We start from the raw sequence: 27,381 nt of genomic DNA on the forward strand, positions 1-27,381 counted from the left end.
AATGCATCCCAATTCCGGAAGGTCATCAAAAGTTCTTTCGAGATCGCCACCTTCCCGGAGACCTGGAAACACACCAAGATCAACACCCTCCTCAAGAAACCCAAGGGACCTCAAGAACGTCCGGCCCATCTCCCTGCTCCCCTTCCCAGCAAAAGTCAAAGAGAAAATTGTCAACAAACAACTGACCTGTTGCCTCGAGGAGTACAACACTCTGGACCCATTCCAATCCGGGTTCCGCAGTAACCACAGCACCAAAATCACCATCATCGCTGCCACAACTTGACAACGGCGAAGCCGCTGCCCTCATCCTCCTGGACCTTTCAGCTGCGTCTGACGCCACACCATACGCACACGTCTCAACAACGCAGGAATCTGTGACAGAGCCCTGGACTTGATCACCTCCTTCCTCACCGGCAGAACTCAGAGTCCACCTCCCTCCATTCTGCTCTGAAGCCACCAAAATCATCTGCAGCGTACCCCAAGGATCGTCCCTTAGTCTGACCCTCTTTAACATCTACATGGCTCCGCTCGCTAACATCGCCCGATCTCACAACCTCAACATCGTCTTATACGCCGATGACAGCCAGCTGATCCTCTTCCTCATCAAGGACCCAGCCATCGCCAAGACCAACCTCCGTGAATGAATGATGGCCATTGCCGAATGGATGAAGAACAGCTGCCTGAAACTAAATTCCGACAAGACTGAGGTCCTCATCTTTAGCTCCACCCCCCTCCACATGGGCCGACTCCTGGTGACCTGCCATACTGGGAACCGCACTGACACCCACCGACCACACATGCAACCTGGGATTCATCCTGGACTCATCACGATCAATGACTCAGCAAGTCAACGCCATCGCCTCCTGCTGCTTCAACACCCTCCGCATGCTTCGGAAGATCTACAAATGGATTCCCACTGAAACCAGAAGGACGGTCACCCAAGCCCTCATAAGCAGCAAATTGGACTACGGCAATGCCCTCTACGCAGCAACCACGGCCAAGCTCCAGAAAAGACTGCAACGCATACAGAACACCTCCGCACACCTCATCCTTAACACCCCCTGCCACTGCCACATCACAGCCCACCTGAGAGACCTACACTGGCTCCCTGTCGAAAAGAGAATCACGTTTAAACTCCTTACCCACCCTCACAAGGCACTACACAACACCGGACCAGAATACCTCAAGAGACAGCTGTCCTTCTACACCCCAACCCGACAGCTTCACTCAGCCAACCTTGCCCTCGCCACCGTCCCATGCATCCACAGAACGACCGCTGTGGCAGATTGTTCTCCCACTTCGCCGCCAAGACGTGGAACACTCTTCCCACCCACCTGCGTTAGACACAGGACCTACTTACCTTCAGGAAACATCTCAAGACATGGATGTTCGAGCAGTAGCAACCACTACCCACCCCAACTTCCCCCCCCCCCCCCCCAGTGCCTTCAGACCCTCACGGGTGAGAAGGGCGCTTTACAAATAATCTGATTGATTGATTGTGCTGATTGCATTTTCTCTCATTTCTGGCTTGAAAGCCCGGGCCACAAACTTCAAGTACTTATAGAAGAGTGGGATTATTAGAAGTAACTCTTCTCTCTACCATGGGGCCAAAAGTCAGAAAAGGAATTAATTAGCGAGATGGTTAGCACTGTCTCCTGTCTCATTAATTTTATTCAGGTACTATTTTATCGTGAGACACGGGGCCTCATTACGACACTGGCTGCCCAAGGACCACCAATGTTGCAGTGGCGTCCGACTGCCACATTACGACCCTGGCAGTCTGACCACAAGGGGACCGCCAACCCGACCAGGAACATGGCTCCCGACTGTTTGACAGGCGGTCTGACTCATTCTCAGCCAGAGTGGTGCTGAGTTCAGCACCACCGTGCTGAGAACGAGTCCCCTTTCCACCAGCCTTTTCAAGGCGGTTTTAGCCACCATGAAAAGGGAGTGCTGAGGGCAAAGGGGGATCCCTGGGCACCCCTGCCCAGCACCCTCTGAATGCGCAGTCTGCTTTGCAGACAGTGTGCATCCTGAGGGTGTTGCTGTGCTATGGTATACCATAGCATTGTAACATCATAATACAGTGTTCCCGCCGGTCACCCCCAGGGGAACATCGTAATATTACGAGGGTGAGGTGGCCGGGTTGATGGCGGTCTCATCCCCGCGAGTTTGGCAGTCAACTCGTCTGACCACCAAACTCATAATGAGGCATCCACAGTCTAAATGTATGAAGGACTGGGTTGCATACCAACAACGAGCAGACACAGGCTTCTGAGTGAGGCTCAAATATGAAGGATATGTGTTGGAAGGCTAAAGAAATGTAGAAACTGGAGAAAAAAATCCTAGTTTACAGAAGATTCTGACCATATGTGTTTAGTTATTGAGGTTGTGCAGGATTGCAAAGTCACACTGAGGGATTACAAATAACTAACAAGCACTGGCAAAGCCAATGGGTTTCACCTTTGTTTTTTCTTTTGCATTCTCTTTTACTAACTAGATAATAAATATCAGAAAAAAAAGTTATATAAATGTTTGTTTTAAATTTGATAAACCGGTAATAGTTGTTTATGTTGTGATATATGTTGAATATCCCAGGGTTCCAAACATGTAATTTGTAGCTTATTTGATATGGTATTGTATTAGAGCAGTGGTTCAAAACCTGTGGTCCGGGGACCCCTGGTGGTCTGCAAAGCCTCCTCAGGAGGTCCGTGACTGCTTAGAAAATTAACTAATATTAACAAATGAATAAAGTGTATGTAAATAAAGTGGCTAAAAGTACAATTGAACATTTTAAAACCTACTATAAATCTCAAGGAATTTGAAATCCGAGGCTAAAAATTAAATTTGCATCCTCTGATTGATCTGTGGGAGCAGTGCAGGTGCATCAAACTGAATAGAATATGGATGATGTGTGACTTTAATTGAGTTTAGAAAAGCTCCAAACTTCCTATTAAAATTTATTTTTTAATTAAATAAAACATGTTAGCATTTGTGTATGTTATGATGGAATGCTTGTTTCTTTATTTTGTGTGTATTGTTTTTGCGGTTCAAATCATCTACAATGTTCAGGCCTGGGTCCCAAGCTTCCAGTAATAACTCAATGGGGGGTCCCCGGATTCCAATAATGATTCACTGGGGGTCTCTGGGTTCCAGTAATGATAAAATGGGGGTCCACAGAAGTCAAAAGGTTGGGAACCACTGTATTAAAGTATAGCAATGTGTAGTTAGTAAAGTGTTACTGCATCTGCAGCACCATTCAAATCATGGCCATTTTAACTGCAAGGTAACCGCAATTGTGATTGCCTGTTTAGTAGTAAAATATTGCAACATTTGGTGTTTACAGCAGCTATGACAACTTTTGGCCCCAGTGCCACTGCACCTACTGCACCATTCAAATCATGACCCTAATGCCTGCAAGGTAACTGCAATTGCAACTGCCTCTTTAGTAGTAAAATATAGCAATAGCTGGTGCTTGAGGGAGTTCTGACAACTTTTGGGACTGGTGCCACTGCACCTGCTGCACCATTCAAATCATTATGCTAGTGTCTGCAAGGTACCTGCATGTGTGACTGCTTGTTTAGTAGTAAAATGTAGCAAACTTGGTGTTTAGAGGGGTTCCTAGAGCTTTTGTCTCCGGTGTCACCTAGTGCCTTCAAGGTAACTGCACTAGTGCCTGCCTGTTTATATGTCACTAAGAGAATAACAATTCGAAATAAAATGTCGCCCAATTATATAAATGACTTTTCTATTTTAAAAAATGAGTGAATGGTAATTTAAGAAACGAACACACATAATTTGAATATTTACAATAGTTATTCATCAGAAATGTAATGATTAAGTAAAGAAAACCACAACATAATGAGCCATCTTTCCGCTTGCTTTACATCTGCACTCGAAATTCCATTACAAGATGGCTGACATGTTTACACACATATCAACATGAACTGACTCACGTTCAGTTAATCTTTTCGCATACAAACACTAAGAAGTAACCAATCAACAAAAAACGGAAGGTGTTCTTCGGGCACGCTCCACGCAACAGCTAAGGCAGGACAGAAAGCAGAACAGAAGAGCAGGAAGTCGCGTGCTAGCCAATAAAATGCAAGCAAATTCAATCAATGTTGAAGCAACATGTGAATGAACAAACAGGAAGTTAAGGTAAGTAAAGGGCAAAGTAGGGGCTGGTTTGGAGTCCCTTTAAGGAATGATTTTAGTAATATAAGACTTTGCAAATACAGCACAAGCGCTGTGCAGGCGAAACCTAAAAGGGACAATATGTGGTTTATCCATAGAATATTGAGTGCCTCTGTATCCCCTTTTAGCGATTTGTCAATCAATAACTTTATTGCAGCTGGACAGTCTACTGCCATATCTTTTTGTCACTCAACAAAGCAGATTTAGCACAAACTTCTACAACTTGCAATGGCCTGGCAAACTTACTACACCCTTTGTTTGTTTTGTGGCCTAACTTTATTATTACCCAATCGCCAGGTGCTAAATACACCTACTTCACACCGTTCTTCTTGTCACAGTACGTTTTATACAACTTCTGCATTTACCATTTACTACAAATGTTCATATTTATCCAGGCCACAATGTCTTTTGTATGCAGCTCTCTTCCTCTCAGAATTCTAAATGGGCTATACCCTGTTCTTGTGGGTGTTATCCTACACGCCCAGACTGTGCTACCCAACTCATTCACCCAATATCAACCAGCGTTGATGGTCGCTTGTACACTGCCCATTATCACTCTTTTGAAGTGGCGTTCCATGAGGCCATTACCAGTGGGATGGTAAACTGGAGTTTTCTTCCCTAAAATCCTATTCCTGTTGAATAATTTTTCATACTTTTCAGTGACAAATTGCAGCCCATTATCACTTAGGATGGACTTGGGAATATCCTTTCTTAAAAATACTTTCACTAAAAAGGAAATTATAGCCTTAGCATCAATTTCACCCAACATCTCAACTGAGGCCATTTAGAGTAAGGGTCAATGACCACAATAACATTTTTAGATACACCCCAAACATCTAAAATGGGTCCCAGAATGGCTATGCTGACTTCTTCCCATGGACACATCTGTTCACCCAGAGATGGTCTGAACATTGACTGTGCTTTATCAGAATTGGCACAGCCTGGCAATTCTTAATAAATCTTTCTTTGTCCACATCTATGCCTGGCCACCAGTAGGCTGACATCACCCTTTTTTCAGTTTAACAATACCAAGGTGTCCTGAATGGTTTATGTCCAAAATTCTCACTCTCAATCCTTTCTGAGGTAGTCACCTGCCTTCCCTTCCCCCGGAGCATAACATGTATCACTAAGATAAGATTCTGTTTAAATTTCTCACAATCTCCTGCATTCATCCTGTAAGTTACACTTAGACTGACCAACTACTGATGAACTGTTTGACCAACACCAATGTTTCGTCTTCTTTATAGTTTGCTTCCCACACTGCCGTTAGTATGGCCTCTTTTCCATCCTCAATCACTGCCATGCTATAGTCATCCCACTCCACATTTACCTGTTCATCCAAAGGCCAGGGAAAACCGCTTTCAAAATCTGCCAATTTTTTCTTTTTCCCAGGATGGTATTAAACATCATATATAAAATTCAGTAACCTCAAGGTCATTCTTGCAATATGTGGTGTAGCTCTGACTATGCCATTGGATGTGAGAACTTTCATCAGTGGTTTATGGTCCGTACAGAGCTTAACCGGGATCCCCATACATACTGCCTGAATTTTTCCACTGACCAAACTCCAGCTGACATTTCCTTCTCGATCACCGAGAATTTCACTTCAGCGGGCGACAATGAGTGGGAGGCGTATGCCACTATACATTTTTCTCCTTGTTGGACCTGGTCCTTTTTGCAGGGACATCCCAAAACTTTCTTGCCTCCTTCCTCCTTTTTTTCTGATAAGTTTTTGTTGGCTTTAGGACTCTGGACACTTTACCACTGCTACAGTGCATATGCTCTGTCTAAATTGTATTGGTGATTGGTTTATCCCCGATTGGCATATTTGATTTACTAGTAAGGCCCTAGTAAAGTGCACTGGAGGTGCCCAGGGCCTGTAAATCAAATGCTACTAGTGGGCCTGCAGCACTGATTGCGCCACCCACATGAGTAGCTCTGTAAACATGTCTCAGACCTGTCACTGCAGTGTCTGTGTGCGCAATTTTAAACTGCCAATTCGACCTAGCAAGTGTACCCGCTTGCCAGGCCCAAACCTTCCCGCTTTGTACATGTAAGGCACCCCTAAGGTAGGCCCTAGGTAGCCCGTAAGGCAGGGTGCAGTGCATGTTAAAGGTGGGATATGTATGGATGTGTTTTACATGTCCTGACAGTGAAATACTGCCAAATTCGGTTTTCACTGTTGCAAGGCCTCTCTCTCTCCTAGGTTAACAATGGGGACTGCCTTTAAATATTATTAAAGTGCAGATCCCCTTTGGGAGCAAATTGAAATATGGAGTTTAGGGTCTCTAAACTCACAATCTAAAAATACACCTTTGGTGAAGTTGGTTTTTAGATTGTCAGTTTGAAAATGCCACTTTTAAAAAGTGGGCATTTTCTTGCTCAAACCATTCTGTGCCTCTGACTGTGTATTCCAAGTCTGGGTCAGACTGACAGTAGGGCTGTTTGTGGATATCCACTAGACTGTGACACAAAGGGTACTGGGGTGTAGACTACATATCCTGATGAGTCTCCTGGGCTAGAGTGGAGAGGGAGGAGCTGACACACATGAAAGGGCTGTGCCTGTCCTCCCACTGTGCGGTCTCCAACCCCCTGATGTGTGTCTGGGGCCAGGCATGGACAAGGCAGGAACTTCTGAACAACAGGGGCTTTCCTTTGAAGTTTGCCTAATTCAAAGGCAGAAAGTGGTATAAGTAGTGGACCCAAAACCCCAGACTTCAAAAACACTTCTTGATCAAGAGGAACCTCTGCCAAGGAAAAGAGCTAAAGAGCTGGAGGAGGAATCTTTGCTGTGTGGGATTTGCTGGGTTGGCCTGCAGTTACTGCTTTTGCCTTAGAGCGGGCGAAGACTGACTTTTACTGTGTATCCTGCTTGTGAAGTTTCTCCAAGGGCTTGGACTGAGCTTGTCCCCTGTTCTGAAGTCTCAGGGCCATCAAAGACTTCTTCTGCCAGCACCTGGACTCTCTTGCTGAGGACCGACCACAGCTGCGTCCACTTCACATTCCGACGCGAGACCTCCCACCTCCGCACTCAACCCATCCCTCGTCGACAGTGGAACAAGATCCCTGAAGAGCAACTCTTCTCCGCTCTCGCCGCCAACCAACCCACCCTCACCACCGACCCCAACGACGCAGCTCTCAACCTCACAAACTGGATCTCCAACTGCGCTGACAACCTTGCTCCCCTCAAACGCACGCATCGACAGACCAACACCAAAAAACCTCTGTGGTTCTCTGACACCCTCAAAGAATCAAAGAAAACTTGTCGTGCCCTTGAGAAGGCCTGGCGCAAGGACCACACCGCTGACAACATGACCGCCCTCAAGAACGCTACACGCGAACACCACCACCTGATCCGCACTGCCAAAAGGAACTTTTTCACCGACAGACTAGACAAAAACAGCCACAACAGCAGAGAACTCTTCAGCATCGTCAAAGAGTTCTCCAACCCCAGCGCCAGCGCCAACGCCGTCACGCCCTCACAGGATTTGTGCGAATCCCTCGCCACTTTCTTCCATCGCAAGATCAGCGACCTCCACGACAGCTTCGGACACCAGACCCAACCATACACCACTGAACCCGCTTCCCCGGACATCACCCTCAACAACTGGACCCACATCAACACGGAAGAAACCAAATCCATCATGAACTCTATCCACTCCGGCGCCCCTTCGGACCCCTGCCCGCACTTCATCTTTAACAAAGCCGACGACATCATCGCCCCGCACCTCCAGACCGTCATCAACTCTTCTTTTTCTTCTGCTACCTTCCCCGAATGCTGGAAGCACGCTGAAGTCAACGCCCTACTAAAGAAACCTACGGCTGACCCAAGCGACCTGAAAAACTTCCGCCCCATCTCTCTTCTACCTTTCCCAGCCAAGGTAATAGAAAAGACCGTCAACAAACAGCTGACCACCTTCCTGGAAGACAACAACCTGCTCGACCCTTCACAAACCGGATTCCGAACCAACCACAGCACGGAAACCGCCCTCATCTCAGTCACAGACGACATCAGAACCCTGATGGACAACGGTGAAACAGTCGCCCTCATTCTCCTCGACCTCTCGGCTGCCTTTGACACCGTCTGTCACCGCACCCTAATCACCCGCCTACGCTCCACCGGGATCCAAGGCCAGGCCCTGGACTGGATCGCCTCCTTCCTCGCTAACCGCTCCCAAAGAGTTTACCTCCCTCCGTTTCGCTCAGAACCCACCAAGATCATCTGCGGCGTACCTCAAGGCTCATCGCTCAGCCCGACACTCTTCAATGTCTACATGAGCCCCCTCGCCGACATCGTACGCAAGCACGACATCATCATCACCTCCTACGCCGACGACACCCAACTTGTACTCTCCCTCACCAAGGACCCCGCCAGCGCCAAGACCAACCTACAAGAGGGTATGAAGGACGTCGCAGATTGGATGAGGCTCAGCCGCCTAAAGCTGAACTCTGAAAAAACGGAAGTCCTCATCCTCGGCAACACCCCGTCCGCCTGGGACGACTCCTGGTGGCCCACGGCCCTCGGCACCGCACCGACCCCCGCAGACCACGCCCGCAACCTCGGCTTCATCTTGGACCCTCTTCTCACCATGACCAAGCAAGTCAACGCCGTGTCCTCCGCCTGCTTCCTCACTCTCCGCATGCTCCGCAAGATCTTCCGCTGGATCCCCGCCGACACCAGAAAAACCGTGACCCACGCCCTTGTCACGAGTCGCCTGGACTACGGCAACACCCTCTACGCCGGGACCACCGCCAAACTCCAAAACCGCCTGCAACGCATCCAAAACGCCTCGGCCCGCCTCATCCTCGACGTACCCCGCAACAGCCACATCTCCGCACACCTGAGACACCTGCATTGGCTCCCAGTCAGCAAAAGGATCACCTTCCGTCTTCTCACCCACGCACACAAAGCCCTCCACAACAAGGGACCGGAATACCTCAACAGACGCCTCAGCTTCTACGTCCCCACCCGCCCCCTCCGCTCCGCTGGCCTCGCACTTGCTGCCGTCCCTCGCACCCGCCGCTCCACGGCGGGTGGGAGATCTTTCTCCTTCCTGGCGGCCAAGACCTGGAACTCCCTCCCCACCAGCCTCAGGACCACCCAGGACCACTCCGCTTTCCGGAGACTCCTAAAGACTTGGCTGTTCGAGCAGCGATAACCCCCCCTTTCTCCCCTAGCGCCTTGAGACCCGCACGGGTGAGTAGCGCGCTTTATAAATGTTAATGATTTGATTTGATTTGATTTGATTTGCTGAGATTTCTACCCTGCCAGGTGGTGTCTAATCCTGCCCCTGGGCCTTAGAAAGGAGAAGATGGTGAAAAACCAAGTGCACTGACTTCGGACGACGCCCGGACTGATGCTGCTGCCAGATCCTGCAACGCCGCCTGCAAATGAAGCAGTGGTCCCCGGTGGAGTGCGACGACCCCGACCGACCCCGAAGGCCCGATGCCACCACAGCCTCGCTGAACTCTGCAACTCTGTGAATCCCAAAGTGCTGTGTCACCGACATCCGTGACACCTGACTCTGCAGCGGCACCTGCAGCCTTGTAGCGTGACCGCGACCCTATGAGGTCACCCCACCACGTCTTGACCGCGGACGTCCACCCCGCTAGAAGTGTAACTAACTGACGCTTCGCACCAACGCCGCCCCATCTCCACAGCTCCGTAGAAAGGACCCGACACCTCTGCTCCTTTGCTTTGCAGCACCGGAACCGACGCTGCACCTGATCCAGATATGTCTTGATCCCAGACTCCGTGGCCCGGCTTGTTTCCTCATTTTCACAAGGTATTGTACCTAGGGGGTCCGTGCAACATCGTGACCACGCCATTGGCGTCGGATTGTTGGGAACGACTCCATCACGATGCCGTGATATCACCATATCGAAGCATTTGTGTTTCTAAGCGCTTTATTGAAGTTTAATTTTTGAAAATTCATAACTTTGCTTCTGTATGTTGGATTTTTGTTGTTTTGGTCTTATTTAATTTAGATAAATATTGACTATTGTTCTAAACTGGAGTGGTGTCCATTTTGTAGCGTTTTCACTGTATTGCTCTGTGTAACGGTACAAATACTTTACACATTGCCTCTGAGATCAGCCCGACTGCTTATGCCAAGCTACCAAGGGGGTGAGCAGTGGTTGCCTGAGGAGTGTAACTCCCTTACGCTGACTAGAGTGAGGGTCCTTGCTTGGACAGAGTGCAAACTGACTGCCAACCAGAGACCCCGTTTCTAACACTCCTGATCCAGACAGTTGGGTTAATACTGCCCACAGGCCCTTGCCACTGGCATCTGTGGTGACAACACTGCATGCTCCTACTTCACACCCCTGCAAGGGAACTGCTGTACTCATATCATGTTTAATTTGTTCAAAATTAGTTTGTAATTCTCCATTCCAACTTAATTCTTATCTCATCTTTATCAGTTATTTCATACTATATGTTTTCATGGCAAATTTTTGTACAAACTTGGAATAAAATTCTGTGAGACCAAGGAAGGACCCGACTTCCTCCTGGAAAGTATGAGCTGGAACTTCACTAATTGCCTTAATTATGTCCTTTTTGGGTGAAATTCCATCATTATTCACCTCATGACCAACGGATGCCTCAGATCTCAATGCAAACGTATGTTTCTTTAATTCATCAGTCAGTCCCTTGTTGGCTAATTTCTCTAATACCAATTTAAACCTAGAATCCTGCAGTATGTCACTCCCTTGACGCCTTTAATAGGTTTGTGCATCAGGCGCTGAAACACTGCAGCCACTGATACACAACCAAACAGCATGCAAATTAATCCTTAACACCTGAAGGGAGTGACAAATGCAGTAAGATTTCTGCTAGATGGACGCAGTTGGTCCTGGTTATAGGCCAAAGTTAAATCTATTGTTGAAAACCATTTAATATCTTTGGACTCTGACAAGAGCTTATCAATCCTAAGTAGGTAACTTATCAATAACAATATTTGTATTGAAGTCTCTGAAGTCAAAGCAAAGCTGTAAGCGGGCATCAGGTTTCTAAGCCATTACCAGGGGAGCCACCCATTCTGTGCTCCCTACTGGTCCTATAATCCTTTTACTCTCCAAGACATAAAACTCCTTTATAATGCTTTTCCTGATACTCATGGGTATATTCCTGACTTTATAACATACAGTTAACGCTCCATCCTTCAATACAATTTTGTGGACGAACCCACTCAAATTCCCTACTTTACCGCAAAGTACACCAGGAAATTGTTTCTTGATTTCCTCTTCCATAGCCACAGCTGGTTCACTAAGTAGCATTACTTGGTCTCCATATTGGGGTCGAGGATAATGCTTAAAGCCCCCTGTTCAACCCCCTCCCCAAGTACTGATGGCCCTTTTTCTGCCACATACAATTTTCCTTTGGCTGTCCTGTTTTTAAATGCAGATTTACCTCCTTAAAACCTACCATCCGAATTTTCTCACCTGTAACAGGGTGTACTTCTGTAGGATTTAAATGGTCACCTAAAACTGCTGCCAACTTTTCCTTCCACACAGAATATTGCACAATGGTATATGGTGACCCAGAGTCTGCCGAAATTTGTATAAGTACCCCACTAATGTTTATATTGCACTTGGGTTTCTTCTTGGAGCTTAAGTTCAAATCTAAAACTGCGACTTCAATACTAAGAACACCATTGTCGCTCAAGGACTCATTTTCTCCTTCCACATCATCCATCACACACTTGATAACATTTCTATCTCCTTTGTTATTCTTCTTCCTGCAAACGTTGGTGAAATGGCCAATGATTCCATAATGTGCACACCTGGTTTTAACCGCAGGACTATTTTTGTCCCTGGACCTATGACCCCTATTTCCACATCTAAAACATATAGGCCTCTTGTCATGGAAATCAGGTTTACATTTAACTGACTTCTTCCACCAAGGACCCTTGCTACTCCGCCTCTCCACTTTCTTCTCATCATCCTTGGGATTGGACACCTTGTATACGGAGCCCCCTTCACCTCCACCTCCACTTTTCAAAGCACACCTTTTAGACATTTCAGGCTTCTTTACAATAGCCACTGCTTCCTTCAATGGTGAGTCACCACATAACCATAGTTTTTCTTGGATTCTTGCATTTTCATAGTGCATTAGTAACTGATCTCTAATGAGACAATCATGCAAGGTATCGAATTTATGAGTAATTGTCCTTTTCTTGAGCACAGCTACATAGTCCTCTATTGACTTAGTCTTTGCTTGTTTCCTTTGGAAAAATGTGCCCCTGTCAATAGCCCCACAAACGGTTGGTAGTAAGCATCTAGATCTTCCACAGCATCTTTAAATGCATCTGCGCTGTCAGCAGGTCTTATTTGTTCCCATCTCACTCTATATACACAAACCCTCAGAGCCAATGCTGTGTAGTGGTATTTTTTACCTCCTAGGAGTAAACTCATTATTTTCCTCTGCTAGTGTGGATTCTTGCCAGCCTGGCCATTTTTATAAAGGAAAGCAAGGCAGTGGAAGAAATGGCACAGGTGGCGTGAGGCCCCAGTTTTTGGAACTCATTAATTAATAATTGAAAGTTACACGCTAAAGATTGCCCCCTAAGATTAACACTAATGTTACAAGCAATATATATGTCCCACAGCACATTTTTTTAGATACATAAAATTGTATATCACACTAAAATTCTAACAAAGTTGCTTGTTTTTGAGTACAGGTGTGTGCATCACCATGGAAAACCACAGTGTAACACCATACACTCTGGGATAAATGTGGGTACTTCAGTATTAAGTGTTAAATTTAGACACAATGCTGTCTTAATAAGGTATCACTGTGATGCACACCAACTTCTCTGATTAAAACACTAGGGATTCCTCTTAATTACACTGTTCCTCACCACTAGTTATGCTGATATCATAAGGTGTGCCAGTCACCATGATGCTACGATGCTGATGACATCAGGTGTGCGAATCACCATGACATGCATACTCATATCCCCTGGCCTCTGGATACAAGGTGTGCACATCACTGAAAAAGTGCACCACCAAGCAGAACCAAATAATGATCAAGAGCTCTGGTGCATTTTAGAGTTTTAACAGAGCTGCGTAAATCCAAGATGGTGTTGATGTAGACGTGAGCATCTGTCAGTAACATACAGATGACTGAGCAAGACGTGACTTTAACTTACGAGTTGTTGCAAAGCTGTCCAAATCTGAAATGACGTAGACATGACATGTGTCTGTAACACGCAAACGCCTGATGTGACTTGTCCCTGCCTCTGCCGACATCACTGTGTGGCCACAGTGTCAATAAAAGGACGTCACAACACTGCCACGCTCTGCACTTCACATTCTGATGCAACTGTTGGTTGGCACAAAAATGAGCGTGAGCAAAATTTCTGAAAATGCTTGAGCTTGTTGCCAGACCCGCATTCAAAATGCAACTTCACAGGAAAACAACAGGGTGCTTCTGAACACCATGCCTAACAACAGCAGCTGCAGTATAAGAGCTTGCAAACAACACCAGCAATATCTTCAATGTTCAACTTGCTCTCTTTCCAGCAGGCACTTTGGTTCCTGAGAGATCACGTGAAGTAGAAGGGCTCCCGCTCGTCACCAAATTGTAAGAACGACTCTTGGACAAGTAGGTAAGTAGAAAGTTTGAGAGCAAGCCTGTAGCGTCCTCATACCACCAGGATGCCTTCCAACTGACACTCCCCACTCAATTCCATCATCATATTCCAGAACCTGTGGCATCCTGTTACCTAGGAACAGGTAACCTCAATACCACCGCAGCTTTTAACAACATGTAAGATCTTACAGATGATTTAATCAAAGCTGCTATTCCCTCGCCTCACGATTCTGACTGTTAAAAGCAGTTTTAACCCAGGCTATGTCTGCTTTGACAATGATTTCTAGTTTGTAAAATATATCAGGGCGTCTCAACTTTAAAAGACCTCAATTAACAAATCTGAGCTAAGTATCCGAAGGGCGCAGTCAGGATTCATGCAGTCTTTGACAATTATCTAATTGAATGGGAACTCAAATCAATCTTTATTCGGATATTACTCCATAAAAGATATACAATCCATTTAGAAAAATAATAAACAATAAAATGCTTCAAAACATTAATAATAAATAATTAAAATCCTTCATTACAACTAATTGGGCCATTATTCATTCTCATAATGGAGGGTTTCTAGATGCAACAATGTTTTCCTCTGTTCTATAGCATGTAAAATAAATTTTATCACTGCATCACATTTGTCTTTAGTGTCCAGTTTACATAAATAATTAAAAGCTTCTCTACAATAAAATAATTTATAAGTAACAAATAAAGGTTCTAAAATGTTTTTCCTAATATCATGATAAAATCTACAAGGTATAATAAAGTGCACTGTAGATTGTGCAAATCGTCCCACACAGGGACACTTCGGTAAACTTTTACTCCATCTCCTCATCTTTGGGAAAGCTACTAGAAAGTGCAATATCCTAAAACACATCCGGGTTAAGTAAAATCTATCTTGAATGTTTACAACTGTCAATAAATAGTTCTGAATTGCATCATTAGCTTCCATCATGTAAAGTGCTACTGTCGATTTCCTAATTTCTCTATCGCTATCCCTCCATTCCATTAATTGGTTTTTCAATTTTTTTGCTAAATTGAAGAAAGATACCCGGATTGTCGAAGTGTGAATCTAGGTTTATGCTTTTCAACAGAGCTTTTATATGCACAAAAATGTGATTTTATCCCAATATTCTAGTGTAAGGCAATCTTTTATAATCTTTTTAGTAAATCTAGTCCCTTCTTTAGCCCAAATGCCATGCCAAACCAGTAGGGCAATGGTATCTAATGAATCTTCCACTTGGGGCAATCCAATTCCCTCTGTACCACATAGGAAGACGTAGTGTTACAAAGGAATTTATTCTCTAGCACTTGTAATGACTGTATATCAGGCGTTAGGCCCCAAAGGGCAGAACCATAGGTAATGCTATTGATTGGCTTGCTTTTATAAATCTGTAGCATTTCCCTAAGGGGTTTATTGACAATTTTTTTTGAGAATCTAAAAATGTTCTCTGTTGCCCTGATATACTTCATCTTAGTTATTTCTAGGTGTTGTTTCCAGTGGCCCATATTAAAATAGTGTACACCCAGATATGTAAGTCTATTTACTTCTTCACATTTATGGCCCTTTATATAATAGGTTTTCTTATGGGCCTTTCCCTGGCCACAAGTCATTACGACTATTTTATTCAAATTCAGACACATATCTCTACACTTCATAAATTCTACAAAACCCTCAATCAGCTGCTGCAGCCCATTTGCAGTTCGTGACAACAATACTGCATCGTCTGCGAATAAAAGGACCGGAATAGGACATTCCCCTATTTTGGGCGTATATGTCAACTCACATTTCAGCCAAAAAGACAATCATAGGGAAAGAGGCCTGAGTTGGATAATGTCCTACACAAAACCATGCCCAGCTCTTCATGGGCAATGAACGTAGCAGAAGTGCTGAGGGATCAGGAGTAGGCATTTCAAAAACATATTTTCTACAATTTGTAAAGTAGATATGCTGGTATACCTCAGATGTTGCTTGCATAAACTGATATGGCCAAATATTTGCCCCTATGTATCTCAAGCATAGCTGCCACACGTTTATGCCACAACTTGGCAGCAAAGTCAAAGATTATTCTAGCAAAGGTGTGTATTCCAGTTTTAACCAGAGGCGACCAAAAGATAAATCAAACAAAATGAAAGATAAGAAAAGGTACTCAGCTAGCTGCGTGCTCTGCCATTGCTAATAAGTAATTTACTTACAGCTGTGCTACAAAATGGGTTTCTGTAACCAGATCTTTGTAGCACAGTATTCTCTTCCAGAATATGCCATTCAGGCCCATGCTGTTTAGCCCTCAAAGCAACCACTTCACTCCCTGGGGAGGTGACAAGACAGACACTGACATATCTGTGCCCGGTATTTCAGCTCAAGAATTAAGATATGACATTAAAAACATGTCTCAACCCAAAGAGTATGGCGTGGCAAGTTCGATACACTGTACATCAATTAACTGCTACCGCCAAGCCCCTCCTCTACCCTACAAGTTACCTCTGTGGCCATTCTCCCTTCCTTCCCTTCGGCGAGCTTTGAGGCTCTGTTGGCAGCTTAGAGCGCGGAGAGATTACGTCACGCGTTTAGAGAACGTTTGCGCAGACGCCGAACATGAACATCGAAATAGAAAACGGAAAAAAACGTATGGGCTCTAGTTTGCCCAAATTTGCCGGCCATTTGCTAACGTATGATCTTATAACGTATATTATCGTAAGGTCTTAAGTCATAACCAACTCCTGGAACCTTCAAGAATGACATTATACTACAAAAGTAATATTTTTTTCTAGAAATAATATACTTTTGAATAAGTAAATATGGTGTTAACTTGAATATTATCGTTTGAGTATCTATTTCTTGTGTCTCAAAATGTTTGCTATTAATCCTGCCATACTGCAGGGTGGTTATAGTACTACTGGGTACCATCTGAAGAAGCGAAGGCCTGGATCCGGTCTTGGCTTAACAACGATGATCGAGAAACCCACGAACCACAGTTGTGGGAGTTGTTGGAATTTACGTGAAATTATATTGCTTTGGAATTAAAATTAGCCAAATCCGTGAAAGATAAATTCTTTGCTAACACTACACGTCTTTTGTTAAGGTGCATCTACCTCATCCACTAAGAACATACAATTAAAGCACGAGTTAATCAATATCGAATAACCTGCAATGCGTTGTTTGGGAGAAAGAGATACGTAATTACCACAAAGATCTTTTTCGAAGTACTAGAATAGTTCTGGTTAAGAATATGGACGCTTTTAAATCCCGCTGCTTCTTTCAAACTAGAAAGACACCCACATTTTCCTTTTGGAAGAGTCTTTGCAGAGCCTCTGGATTTTTTTTACATTTTGAAGTTTGTCTGCATCCCGAGCGCTAGCCTCTAAATTCATCTCCCGATCTATGATGGCCACCAATCTGCGCCCCCGATAAAACGTCAGGAGCATGATTACGTAATATGAGTTGCCTGGCAACCGTAAACTAGCGCGCACAGTGCTGTCACGAATGAGGTATGACAAGGAACTGCGAGGTATTCTGTCTAGGCGCTGGAAGCTTGCAGACCAGGTGTGAGTGGTATGGGTTCTCTTATACAAGCTGTGATCACATCTGCTGGTCATTAAACTTAAACTTTCCATTTCATGAGATTAGATTGAATATTTCGGAGGATCGCCAAAAATCGAAGTTCATAGGTAAGGGAACAGTGGGTCTGAATGCAATGTGACTGGGGTCAGTGAGTCGAGACACTTGTTAAAAAGAACAAAATATTCTGATTGTAGTTGCTTTGTTACATGTTAATCTACTGGTAGCTGCTTATGAAATATAATGTACGCACCTCAACTGTTTTATGTCCTTCGCTCACATCAACCAAAGGGTGGTCATCGATGGTTAAAACAGGCCTACACCGGAACATAAGCCCACCGTTGTTGCAGTCAAAGTGCATCGTGCACAACAAAGTAACAAAAATGACAAAAACATTGTTTTTAATGTAACCCTGTGCGGAGTGCATAGTTATCAAATAGGCCCATGATTCTGAACCAGTGATCAGCGCACACTAGCATGCCCCCTTTATGCTAATTTACGGACTCGTTTCTTCTCACCATGAGCAAATACAATGGAGAGCATTTTGACTGCAGTCCCCAAGTTTTATTCTCAACGTTGAATGCTTTGCCTCTTGCATATTCCATCTTTTCCCATTACCTGCAGAGCACAGGCTGCAAGATGTGTAACTTGATTGCGCGAGTGGGGCCTTGCATGTCTTAAGCGCTATATGTGCTGAATTGTACCTGTCTGAAAATGTAGCGCACCCCTCCCAGAAGCCCTGCCTTAGGGTGTTTTAGCATTGGCGATCTTTCATCTCACCCAGCCTTCTTGGCGTGTATTCTGTATGATAATTCTTGCACAGGCCTTTGTCTTGCGCAATTATTTTGGATGAGGAAGAACATAGGATTCGGGTAAATTAATTATACAAATACCCTCTTACAATGCTCATTTCTCCTAACATGGTGTTTGTCTGGAATTTCCTTCCAAAGATTCGATGTTCTATTCAGAATCTTGTATCTTGGGGGGTTTCTCCGAGCTGGCAGTTACCTGCTGATTGGCGAGGAGAGCACCATGCTTGTGAATACGTGTGTCATTAAACATTTAACCTGCCCAGGAAGAGTACGGTCCATCATTACACGCACCCCTCCCAGAAGGCCTGCCGTTAGGGTGTTTAGGATTGGCGAGCTTTCATCTCACCCAGCCTTCTGCACGTGTATTCTGTATGATAATTCTTGCACGGGCCTTTGTCTTGCGTAGTTATTTTGAATGAGGAAGAAAAGAGGATTGGGGTTAATTAATTATACAAATACCTTTTTCTCTCATGGCCTTCCCTGGACAAGTTTTGAAAACGTGGGCTGCCTCACAGTTTATTGATATACTGAGGCTATAGGACAATGATCCTTTTAACCTCTAACCTAGAGAGAGAATTTGGCTTAAGGGCCTGAGCTGCCGACCTCGGTTCGAGGCTCGGCGTCAGCTCAACATCCTGCAATTCTTGAGAAAACGCTCAATCTCCCCTGCCTACAATTCAGCGCCTTGAGACCCTTTTTGGTGGTTTGCCGTGTTTTACAAATCCTGGATTTATTTATTTATTTAACCTCCAAATATCACTCTTTATTTGATTCCATTGAAATCACACTTGGGCTGCCATATCAGGTTTTGCCGAGGGGTAGATGAGAGCTTCTGTCCACAGGCTTTGTTCATTTTTAATTAAAGGCCTTGTTGTCTGATCCATCCAGAAACAGTTTTGTCAGGTGCAGGTCACAGTCTTGGTTTCCTTGTACTGTCATCAAAGTCCCCTCATCTTTCAATGGTGTGTTTCTGTGCATATCTGAAACTGTGTGTATCAAAAGCAAGGTCTAGGAAAAGTATTGATGATATAAGGCACTGAGCGGCCAAAAGCTGTACAGTGACATTAAGGTGAGCCATACATCCTTACCCCTGAACCACTATCCCACAACATGAATATTGATTCAGCCCCCTCTAAACTAATGTCACCTGGAGCTGTAAGAACAAACTAGTTACAAAACAACAGTGAAGCATTGTGAATGGGTGCAATACTGCATGCAGGTGGAAGAACTTTGGAGAAATGTAATATTATTTAGCCCATGCAAGAGATTGTACCTAGAGAACAGCTTCAATTGGATATAACCATGACTTACTTGACTATGTGCCGCAGAAATATTAAACCGAGCACAAGCAACATGTGACATCCATTTTGAATAAGACGGTGTTGAGGCCTACCTCAGACCTAGTTAGCATAAGCCAAGAAAATGCACTTTAACAGGGCATATAAAAATCGTTTCAAAGGCAATAGCATAATATAAGTATACACACATGAACTGGAGCGTAGATACTATTCCTTAGTTGGATAATATTGACTTTCTTCTATTCATGTACCGCCATATTTCTTGATCTCAGGATCCCTGTTACACTCCTAATTAGGTGGGTTGAAGTGTTTAATGGGGTGGTGATTAGCCTGCAATGTGATGTCAGTAAGCATTTTCCTCCCCCGTCCTGAGGTGATTTTTCTTACTCCAAGCTAACCAAAAAGCCCTCCTCACCATCTAGACAAAATTTTCAGTGGAACACTGGCTGGCCCCATTTACTTTTTAACCTACTTTTGTGCAATGTGTGCCTTGGAATACTTGTGATTCCTCAGTGTATGCCACTACTCAGTTCATTTCACAGTAGGCTGATAAGTACCACCTAAGTCACATACTGACCACACAGAACGGAGTGAGGGTGGAACCAAAGACTATGATGCAGAGGTGTTGTAGGATACTGTGTAATGTAGATTATGGATAAATAACCATAGAATAACAACTCAGTGCGTCTTCCTCGCCTCATTCCTTACAATAATAGGATTTAGCAAGTAGTGTCTTTGATCAGATCCTGTTATCGGCAGGTACCAGTCACGCACCACTTAGGACCCTTGTGAGAGTTCTTGTTCCAAAATCCCACTTATGAAGCTTCTTTTCAAGACCCATCAAACCAGCTGCCACCATCGATTGTCATCTTAAGCCATATTTAGGGGCTACAAACCACCCTCTGTAGGAGGACAGGATTAAGAAGAGATGACGAAACACCAAAGTACCAGAAGACTCAAACCAAGAAGAGCAGCTATATAAAGTACACCAGCAGATAGGAAATCACCCAGCTTCTAGGAAAACTAGGTTTGTACCGCAGCAAAAGGATCACAAAGAAAGCCCTCTCCTCCAAGAAGATAATTATCCAAACTATGAATTGTCACAGTCATCCAATGACATGTTATACCGACCTATTGCAAGTCATCTCACCGAGAAGCAAAAGATAAAGGCCCCAAAAACCAAAAGGGTCTTTAAGATACCAGCACGTCATACCAATTAGTACTATTCCAAACGCGCAAAGCAACAAAGCGTGCAGGGTAATATGTTGTAATAGGCAGCAGTGTCACAAAAAGAGACAAACAAGGCTTCCAGATGAGGTATTTTGGTAATCGTGGTAAGGAGCAGAGCTAGAAGGATTATGTTGAACTGAAAGATTAGTGGCCCATTTCCTGGACTTGACTTACTCTCATAATGAAAGGACTGTGACAAGAAAGAGGGACAAATTGGTAATGGATAGGTTAATGTGTTACCTTTCATTCTAGCCAGTACTATTCGTGTCACTAACATTGTCTTCATTGTTCTCTGGGCCCAAATTCTCATTGTATGCATGGCTCTGACCACAGTGCGAGCAGCTGTGTCATATGCTAGCTAAATGGCTTGATTCAGCTGCTATATCAGGGTGCCAATGTATTTGATCTGTGTGCCTGATTTTGTTTCACCCGTTTGATTCCAAAACATCTGTCAAATGGAAGTATTGCTTTCTTGCCAACCAAGCAGGCTTGAACTTGGTTGGATTACTCCTGGTCGAATTGTCAGCATACACAAGCATTGCTCACGCTGGCTCTGTTGACTCTTTTTGTGAGGTTGAAGGGTACCTAACATGTCAAGGAGTGTGTGATGAAGTCTCAAAGTGGTTCACTTCTTGTGGATTGTATGGTGTTGTTGTCGCCTTCAGTATCTGCACAAGGGTTAGCATTTCACAAATAAAGCAGCTCCCAAATCTTTCCATTCTGAATGAATTTAGGTGGGCCAACGACAGTGAACAAATACATTCTTCACTGACACTTTGGCAACAATGGTGCCTTTTGGACATTAGTGGATTAGACGTGAATATTTCTTATGAAGTGAGTAGTCACCACTAGTACTTCTGATTTTGTTTTCTGTGCTTGGTTAGGGGCGCAAGAGGTTGATTGTCGGGTTTGCAGGTTCATACAGCGAAGTCCCATCCACCACCTTATGTCCGAAGGGAATGCCAGACAGAACATGCAAGGTAAGCACATCCTTCAACTCTCATTGATGCATCTGATGTCTCCTGCAGCTTTACTTACGCCAGCTAGACAATAGCTAAAAATTCCAATTGTATGATAATTCTCACTGCATACCTGTAACATTGTCATCAATGCGAGCCTAATAAAAACCTTTTAACTGATAAACAGGAAAATAGCAGGAACTTTCTCTTATAATAACATCCAACTATATGTTACATTTTGTAATTGACATACCAGACTACTGGTAACTGTTAAAGTCAGGCATATTTCTTTTTTGTACTTTTAGGAACCGTATTTACAGCAAGACTCTTTACATCAAGGGGAGATGGATCAATGCACGGTAAAGCTTTTAATTTTACTATCCGTTTTGGTTTTTCAAAATATATCGTAGGGTCAGTTAGAGACTGGCACTGATATTTTTGTTTAAATAATTATTTCTTGCATGTGGGTTTCATTAGGTTATTTAGAACTTTCTGCAAAACTAAATGCCAACACGAAAGCCGAAGCAGGGCCAGTGATCTTGCTCAGAAGCACACTCGTATCATGTTGTGTTTTGTTGTCTGAGAGTCTTTTATAGTACCAAATGTTCCCAGAAACCTGCATGTAGGTGTCCAAGAATTTTCCACCCCTCGTTTCAATATTCTATTTTTCCAGAAGTTGTAAATATGGTACTTTTGGCAGTATTAGAGATTAGCAAAGTTGAGACAGGATAAATGATGATTGCTATCAAAAGAAAAGTTTCTAACAAGCTAACTATAATCTTCTTCCCTTGGATGCCATCTTCAGTTGGTTTTCACTCATTTAACCCGTTCTGAATCAAAAGCCTCTTAAACTTTTATGTGATTTTTCAGGACTAACAGACCCAAAGCTTCTAACCTCCTTGCCTATTTCTACAATTGGTTAAGAAGTGAACAGATCCCCCAATAACTCATATTGGTTTCATGTGATTTCATTTCTCTAATTACCATGACGTAATTCTTTGTTAGTATCACCCCAAAAAGTTTGATAATTATATTTCTAGTTATTTGCAGCGCTTAGAATTGACTGCAAGAAGTGCTTTAAAACATTATTAGAATATATGTATTTTGCTTGATTGGAAAAAATATCTTAGAGAGTCACGTTTTACTAATGGTTACCGTGAGAAATACAGGAATTCTAGTAACTGGATCGGATGAGGATGTTGATGTCGTTTACTGTAGGAAGAGTTAGAGCTTCTTGTAACATTCTTATTAAATCACCCCTAAACTAAAGTCTAGAAACTACAGAAACTGGACATGGTAGTGAGGGAGGCTCACGGAGAACATTTTAAGCAATGCCAGCAACATAACCAACGTGACATCATGTCTCCCTTGGTTGCCGGTTGGCTTCTTTGTTTTTGGGGAGATCAGTTTGTGGAAAAGTCGGGAGGTTCACGGGCGGCTGCTTGTGAAGTGTGAAGCTGCTAGCAAGGGGTGAAGCTAAGTAGCTCCGAATGGAGATGTGGTTACAGAGTGGTGCTGACAAGGACACCCTAAAGCATCAAAGGGGGTTCATCTTAACACTGTGCCTGCCATACAATTTGTAAATAAGAATGTCGCTCAGGCAGGTCCATTTTGAACTAAAGTGCTGTTTCTTTGCATGTTAGCGAGCCATAGAAGAGCAGCTAATGAAGTGCGCATATAAAAGATGTGCTGATGTCCAGGAGTTATACCTTGCAAGAAAGTAAGTAAATATTTCCAATTCAGATTAAAACAAATACTCACAAATGATTTTTTCAAGTCATTTACAATATGTTTTGATTTTTAACATAAATGTAATGCATGCACTTAGATGTCTATTGTGACTTTTATTTTCAAATCGATTCACATATTTAATTAAATTCTGGATCGTACATTGAACCCTTCATAGTGTACTTGTCAGAGATACAGAGGACTCCGTAACACACGAGTAAATTCATTATTTGACACTATCAATTAGTAGAATGTAAGACACACTGTATAGTGTAAACAGGCTTATGACTAAATGTGTTTCACATTTATATCATTTGCATTGTGCCCTCATAACCTTTTCAGCCTTCTATTTGTACTATTAGAGAAGTGTGTGAAATAAATCAACCTTGGCCTCTTCCCTTGATAGACTTGTTGTTTAAGGAAGATTTTGCACTTGTTAGGTACCTATGAATGGTATTGTCTCCTAGAAATTAAATACAAAACATTGCGTTAGGAGAAGCAGTACCCCTCAGGCTATTGTGCTGTAAATACTAATGTACACAGACCTGGTCACGTCCACTCTACCATAGTCACACAGAACACAATTTGTTCATCTGTCTGACTTCACTAGGGAAATAATTGGGACGAGAATGGGGAGATGAAAGTATATATTGTCTAAGGGTGATGTTGCAAACTGCAGTATCAGGACACCTCCGGAACGAAAGGATGCTTTTTGGCTTTTCAGGCAAAATAACATTTTGCTTTTGGAGTGCCTTCCTGTTACCAGATTAAAAGGCCACTTGAGCTCTTTTCTTTGTAAATTGCCACCATCTAGTAGTACAGGCTTTACCTTGTGTAACAAAAGCACTGACCTCGGGAGGCCTTTGTTTGAATTCTAGTTTAGCCGCTTCAATATATTGTGAACTTTGTCTCCTTGCACGTTCAGTTTGCTTCTCATATTCCAATCACCTAGAGATAATTCTGTTCGGGGTGTTCAATATATGAGAATGAATTGATTGTGCATGTTTTAAAAACTTTTTTTCAGTTTCTCTCTTCTTTCCTCCAATGTGCTTAGAGAAACCGTGCCCTCCAGACTTCCAAGTTCTTATGTCACCAACGATCCTGAAAACATTAATGCTCATCTATTATGACAGCCACTTTCCACAGAAGTCTCCAAGAGTGTTTTCTTTAACTCTGTATGGCATGTAGTACTCAATGGCTATCCTTTGTAGACTTTAAGACTTAGGTTTTATCGGAACAAGGCGTATTGGTAAACACTTTTGGCGCCTTTTCCCTTACTCTAGCCCTCTTGATTTGCCTATGGAATCAAATCCCAAAAGGAGATGGTAAAAGTTATAGGCCTACTGTTTGTTACAAGGATATCGTTCCAGAGAGGAATTCGTTATTCCTAAGTCAGGGGCGACTACAACCATGGAGTTTTCCTTTATTAACCTGTAGAACCTGACATCCTTTGTGTGGTTTTCAACCCAACATTTTGCTTTCCAGCCTCCTATTTTTACTGACTTCATTTTTGCTGGTCTTAGCCTTTGCAGTTTACCAATGCTAACCAGTGCTAAAGTGCTTATGCTCTCTCCTGTTAACATGGTAACATTGGCTGAAACCCAATTGGCCTCAAGCTGACTATGAAGTCCCAGATCAACGTAGTCTCCTCTGCCTGCTTTCTCACACTACGCAAGCTATGAAAAATCTTCAAGTGTCTCCCCCAGGACACAAGACGCACCATCACACAGGCCCTAATCACCAGTGGACTGGACTATGGCACTGCACTCTACACAGGGATCACCACACACCTTTTACAGAGACTTCAGACCATACATAACTCCGCAGCCAGACTCTTCCTGGACCTCCCTCGACAAACCCACATCACCCACCACCTCAGGAAACTCCACTGGCTCCCCATACAGAAGCGATACCAATTCCCTCTGATGATCCACACGTACAAGGCATTACACAACCTGGGACCCGCCAACATCAACCACTGCCTGAGTTTCCACCAACCTTCCAGACAGCTACGCTCTGCATCCCTCTCGGTCACCCACACTCCCCTGCATCCACCGAAGCAGAAGCGGAGGACGCTCCTTCTCCTAACTCACAGCGAAGACATGGAATTACCTCCCTGTACAGCTATGAACCTCTGCCTCTCTTCTGGAATTTCGGAGGGCACTCAAGATATGGTTGCTCGACTGAGCCACGCAGGTCCTCAAGCATCTACATACCCTCTAGGGTGCTTACCTGCCCTATAGAAATCGACTGATTGATTGAACGACTTGAACATCCCTAGTAAATTTGCACAACCTGTATGCAGGGCCTGTAAATTAAGTGGTACTAGTGGGCCTGCAGCACTGATTGTGCCACCCACTTAAGTCGTCTTTTTAACATGTTTCAGGTCTGCCATTGCAGGCTGTGTATGCAGTCTTAAACTGCCATTTTGATCTGCTGAAATAAACCTCTTGCCAGGGGCCCAAACCTCCATTTTTAATGCATCTAAGTGACCCCTAGGGTAGGCCATACACAACCCAGTGAGCAGGGTGCAGTGTATTTAGCAAGTTGTGCAGAGACCTTTACATTTTACATGTCCTTATAGTGAAAGTCTCCTAAATTTGTTTTTCACTAGTGTGAGCCATACCTCTCCCATAAGATAACATGGGGTTTCCCAATAAGTGGTATGTTTTAATTGGGAGCAGATAGTAATTTCACATTTGGTGTCTTAGAAATTGTAATTATAAATCCTCTTTAACAGTAAAGTCAGATTTTAAGTTACAATTTTGAAAATCACACTTTTAGAACATTGGCATTTAACCGTTTGGTACCGGCAGCCTGTTCCTGGGCCATGTGACTGGATGTAGTTGGGCTTTGTTTATTCCTTCCAGACAGCCACACAATAGAGGGATTAGGTGCGCCGCAATGGGCCATCAGCTGACAGGATGAGTTTTGTGCAATGCCAAAGGAGGGCCAGTAACCTTGCTCAGAAGCACACTTGTATCATAGTATGTTTTGTTGTCTAAGACAGTCCTTTGTGGTACCAATTGCTGACAGAAACCTGCATGAACGTGTCCAATATTTTCACACCCCTAGTTTGAAATCTACTTTTTTTTTTTAGAAGTAGCAAGTGTGGTATTTTTTGCAGTATTTTAGATTAGCAAAGTTGAGGTAGGATAAATTATGATTATTGCACAATTGTCCATATACCTTAGTGTGGCACACTACTTTTTTTTTGCCTCTCCACTTTCGCTCCGTGTCCGTATGTTGTTTCTTCTTCTTCCTAGTTTTGGGCATGCCGCTGTTTCTTTGTTGTGTTTGTGCACAAAGGCTGCAAGCTGGAGGTAGTTTTTTTTTAAATGTGTTAATTTTTTTTTAAGCTTCATATAGTGCAAAATCGATCAGAGGAGTGCTTTACATGCGTACCACTATGTACAAGTTTAGCAGTTGAAAAATGTATTAATTTAGAGCATTTAAAAGAGAAAGAAAACACAGAAATCCTCAACTAAACTCTCCCGGCACAGTGGGAGAGCCGATACAATATTCACTGCACTCGGGAAACTTGCCCCATGATGGTTTGCGGGGCATTGTGTTTTTCAAAACATTTGGCCCATACCTCAGCCTGTGGTGGTCCTATGACAATGGGGCCACCACCAAACCTTCAGCAGGGCATGCTGTTTCTGTCTAGGTCATCTCTGGGTCCCTACACTAGGATTGGGAGGCAAAATAGTAACCCCTCCCGCCAGTCAGTGTTTTTGTAAGCTCTCTTGTGGCTGGAACCTCTGTTTTACAGATGGGAGTAGTTAGTGTTCTGAGGGCCTAGTTTGTAATATTACTATAATAGGCCTGAAAATGTTTAATGCGCTATGCCCTCTAGAGGTTAAATATATGGTTACATTGCATTACTTTCTGCCATTCTCTTTTCAGGTGGGTATGCTCTCTAGGGCTGATTATATGGTTACATGACCATGTTTCTTACAAATGCTATTTTTATCACGGTGCCCTCTAGGGGCTGTTCTGAGCATTGCAG

At 43.8% G+C, this 27,381-nt stretch overlaps 2 protein-coding genes across 6 annotated transcripts in view; one reads left to right on the forward strand and one right to left on the reverse strand.

Moving 5' to 3' along the window:
- The window catches only part of SYF2 (SYF2 pre-mRNA splicing factor), a 108,098-nt gene extending 91,705 nt beyond the window's left edge, over nucleotides 1-16,393 (reverse strand). Inside the window, exon 1 of the mRNA XM_069211809.1 lies at nucleotides 16,269-16,393. Coding sequence (XP_069067910.1) covers nucleotides 16,269-16,280 — 12 coding nt within the window. The 5' untranslated portion in view covers nucleotides 16,281-16,393. The remainder of the gene's footprint in view (nucleotides 1-16,268) is intronic.
- Nucleotides 4,073-27,381, forward strand: part of LRRC72 (leucine rich repeat containing 72) — an 87,344-nt gene continuing 64,035 nt past the window's right edge. Inside the window, exons 1-4 of one of the 5 annotated variants that reach the window (XM_069211803.1) lie at nucleotides 4,073-4,161; nucleotides 21,570-21,665; nucleotides 21,950-22,003; nucleotides 23,288-23,364. In XM_069211803.1, the coding sequence (XP_069067904.1) occupies nucleotides 4,141-4,161; nucleotides 21,570-21,665; nucleotides 21,950-22,003; nucleotides 23,288-23,364 (248 nt within the window). In that variant the 5' untranslated portion in view covers nucleotides 4,073-4,140. Of the gene's footprint in view, nucleotides 4,162-17,233; nucleotides 17,456-21,569; nucleotides 21,666-21,949; nucleotides 22,004-23,287; nucleotides 23,365-27,381 lie in introns of those variants that run through there. The other 4 variants (XM_069211807.1, XM_069211806.1, XM_069211808.1 and 1 more) reach the window with 4 other exon arrangements.

This window comes from Pleurodeles waltl, chromosome 10 (assembly GCF_031143425.1).
Source record: "Pleurodeles waltl isolate 20211129_DDA chromosome 10, aPleWal1.hap1.20221129, whole genome shotgun sequence".
NCBI classification, from domain to species: domain Eukaryota; kingdom Metazoa; phylum Chordata; class Amphibia; order Caudata; family Salamandridae; genus Pleurodeles; species Pleurodeles waltl.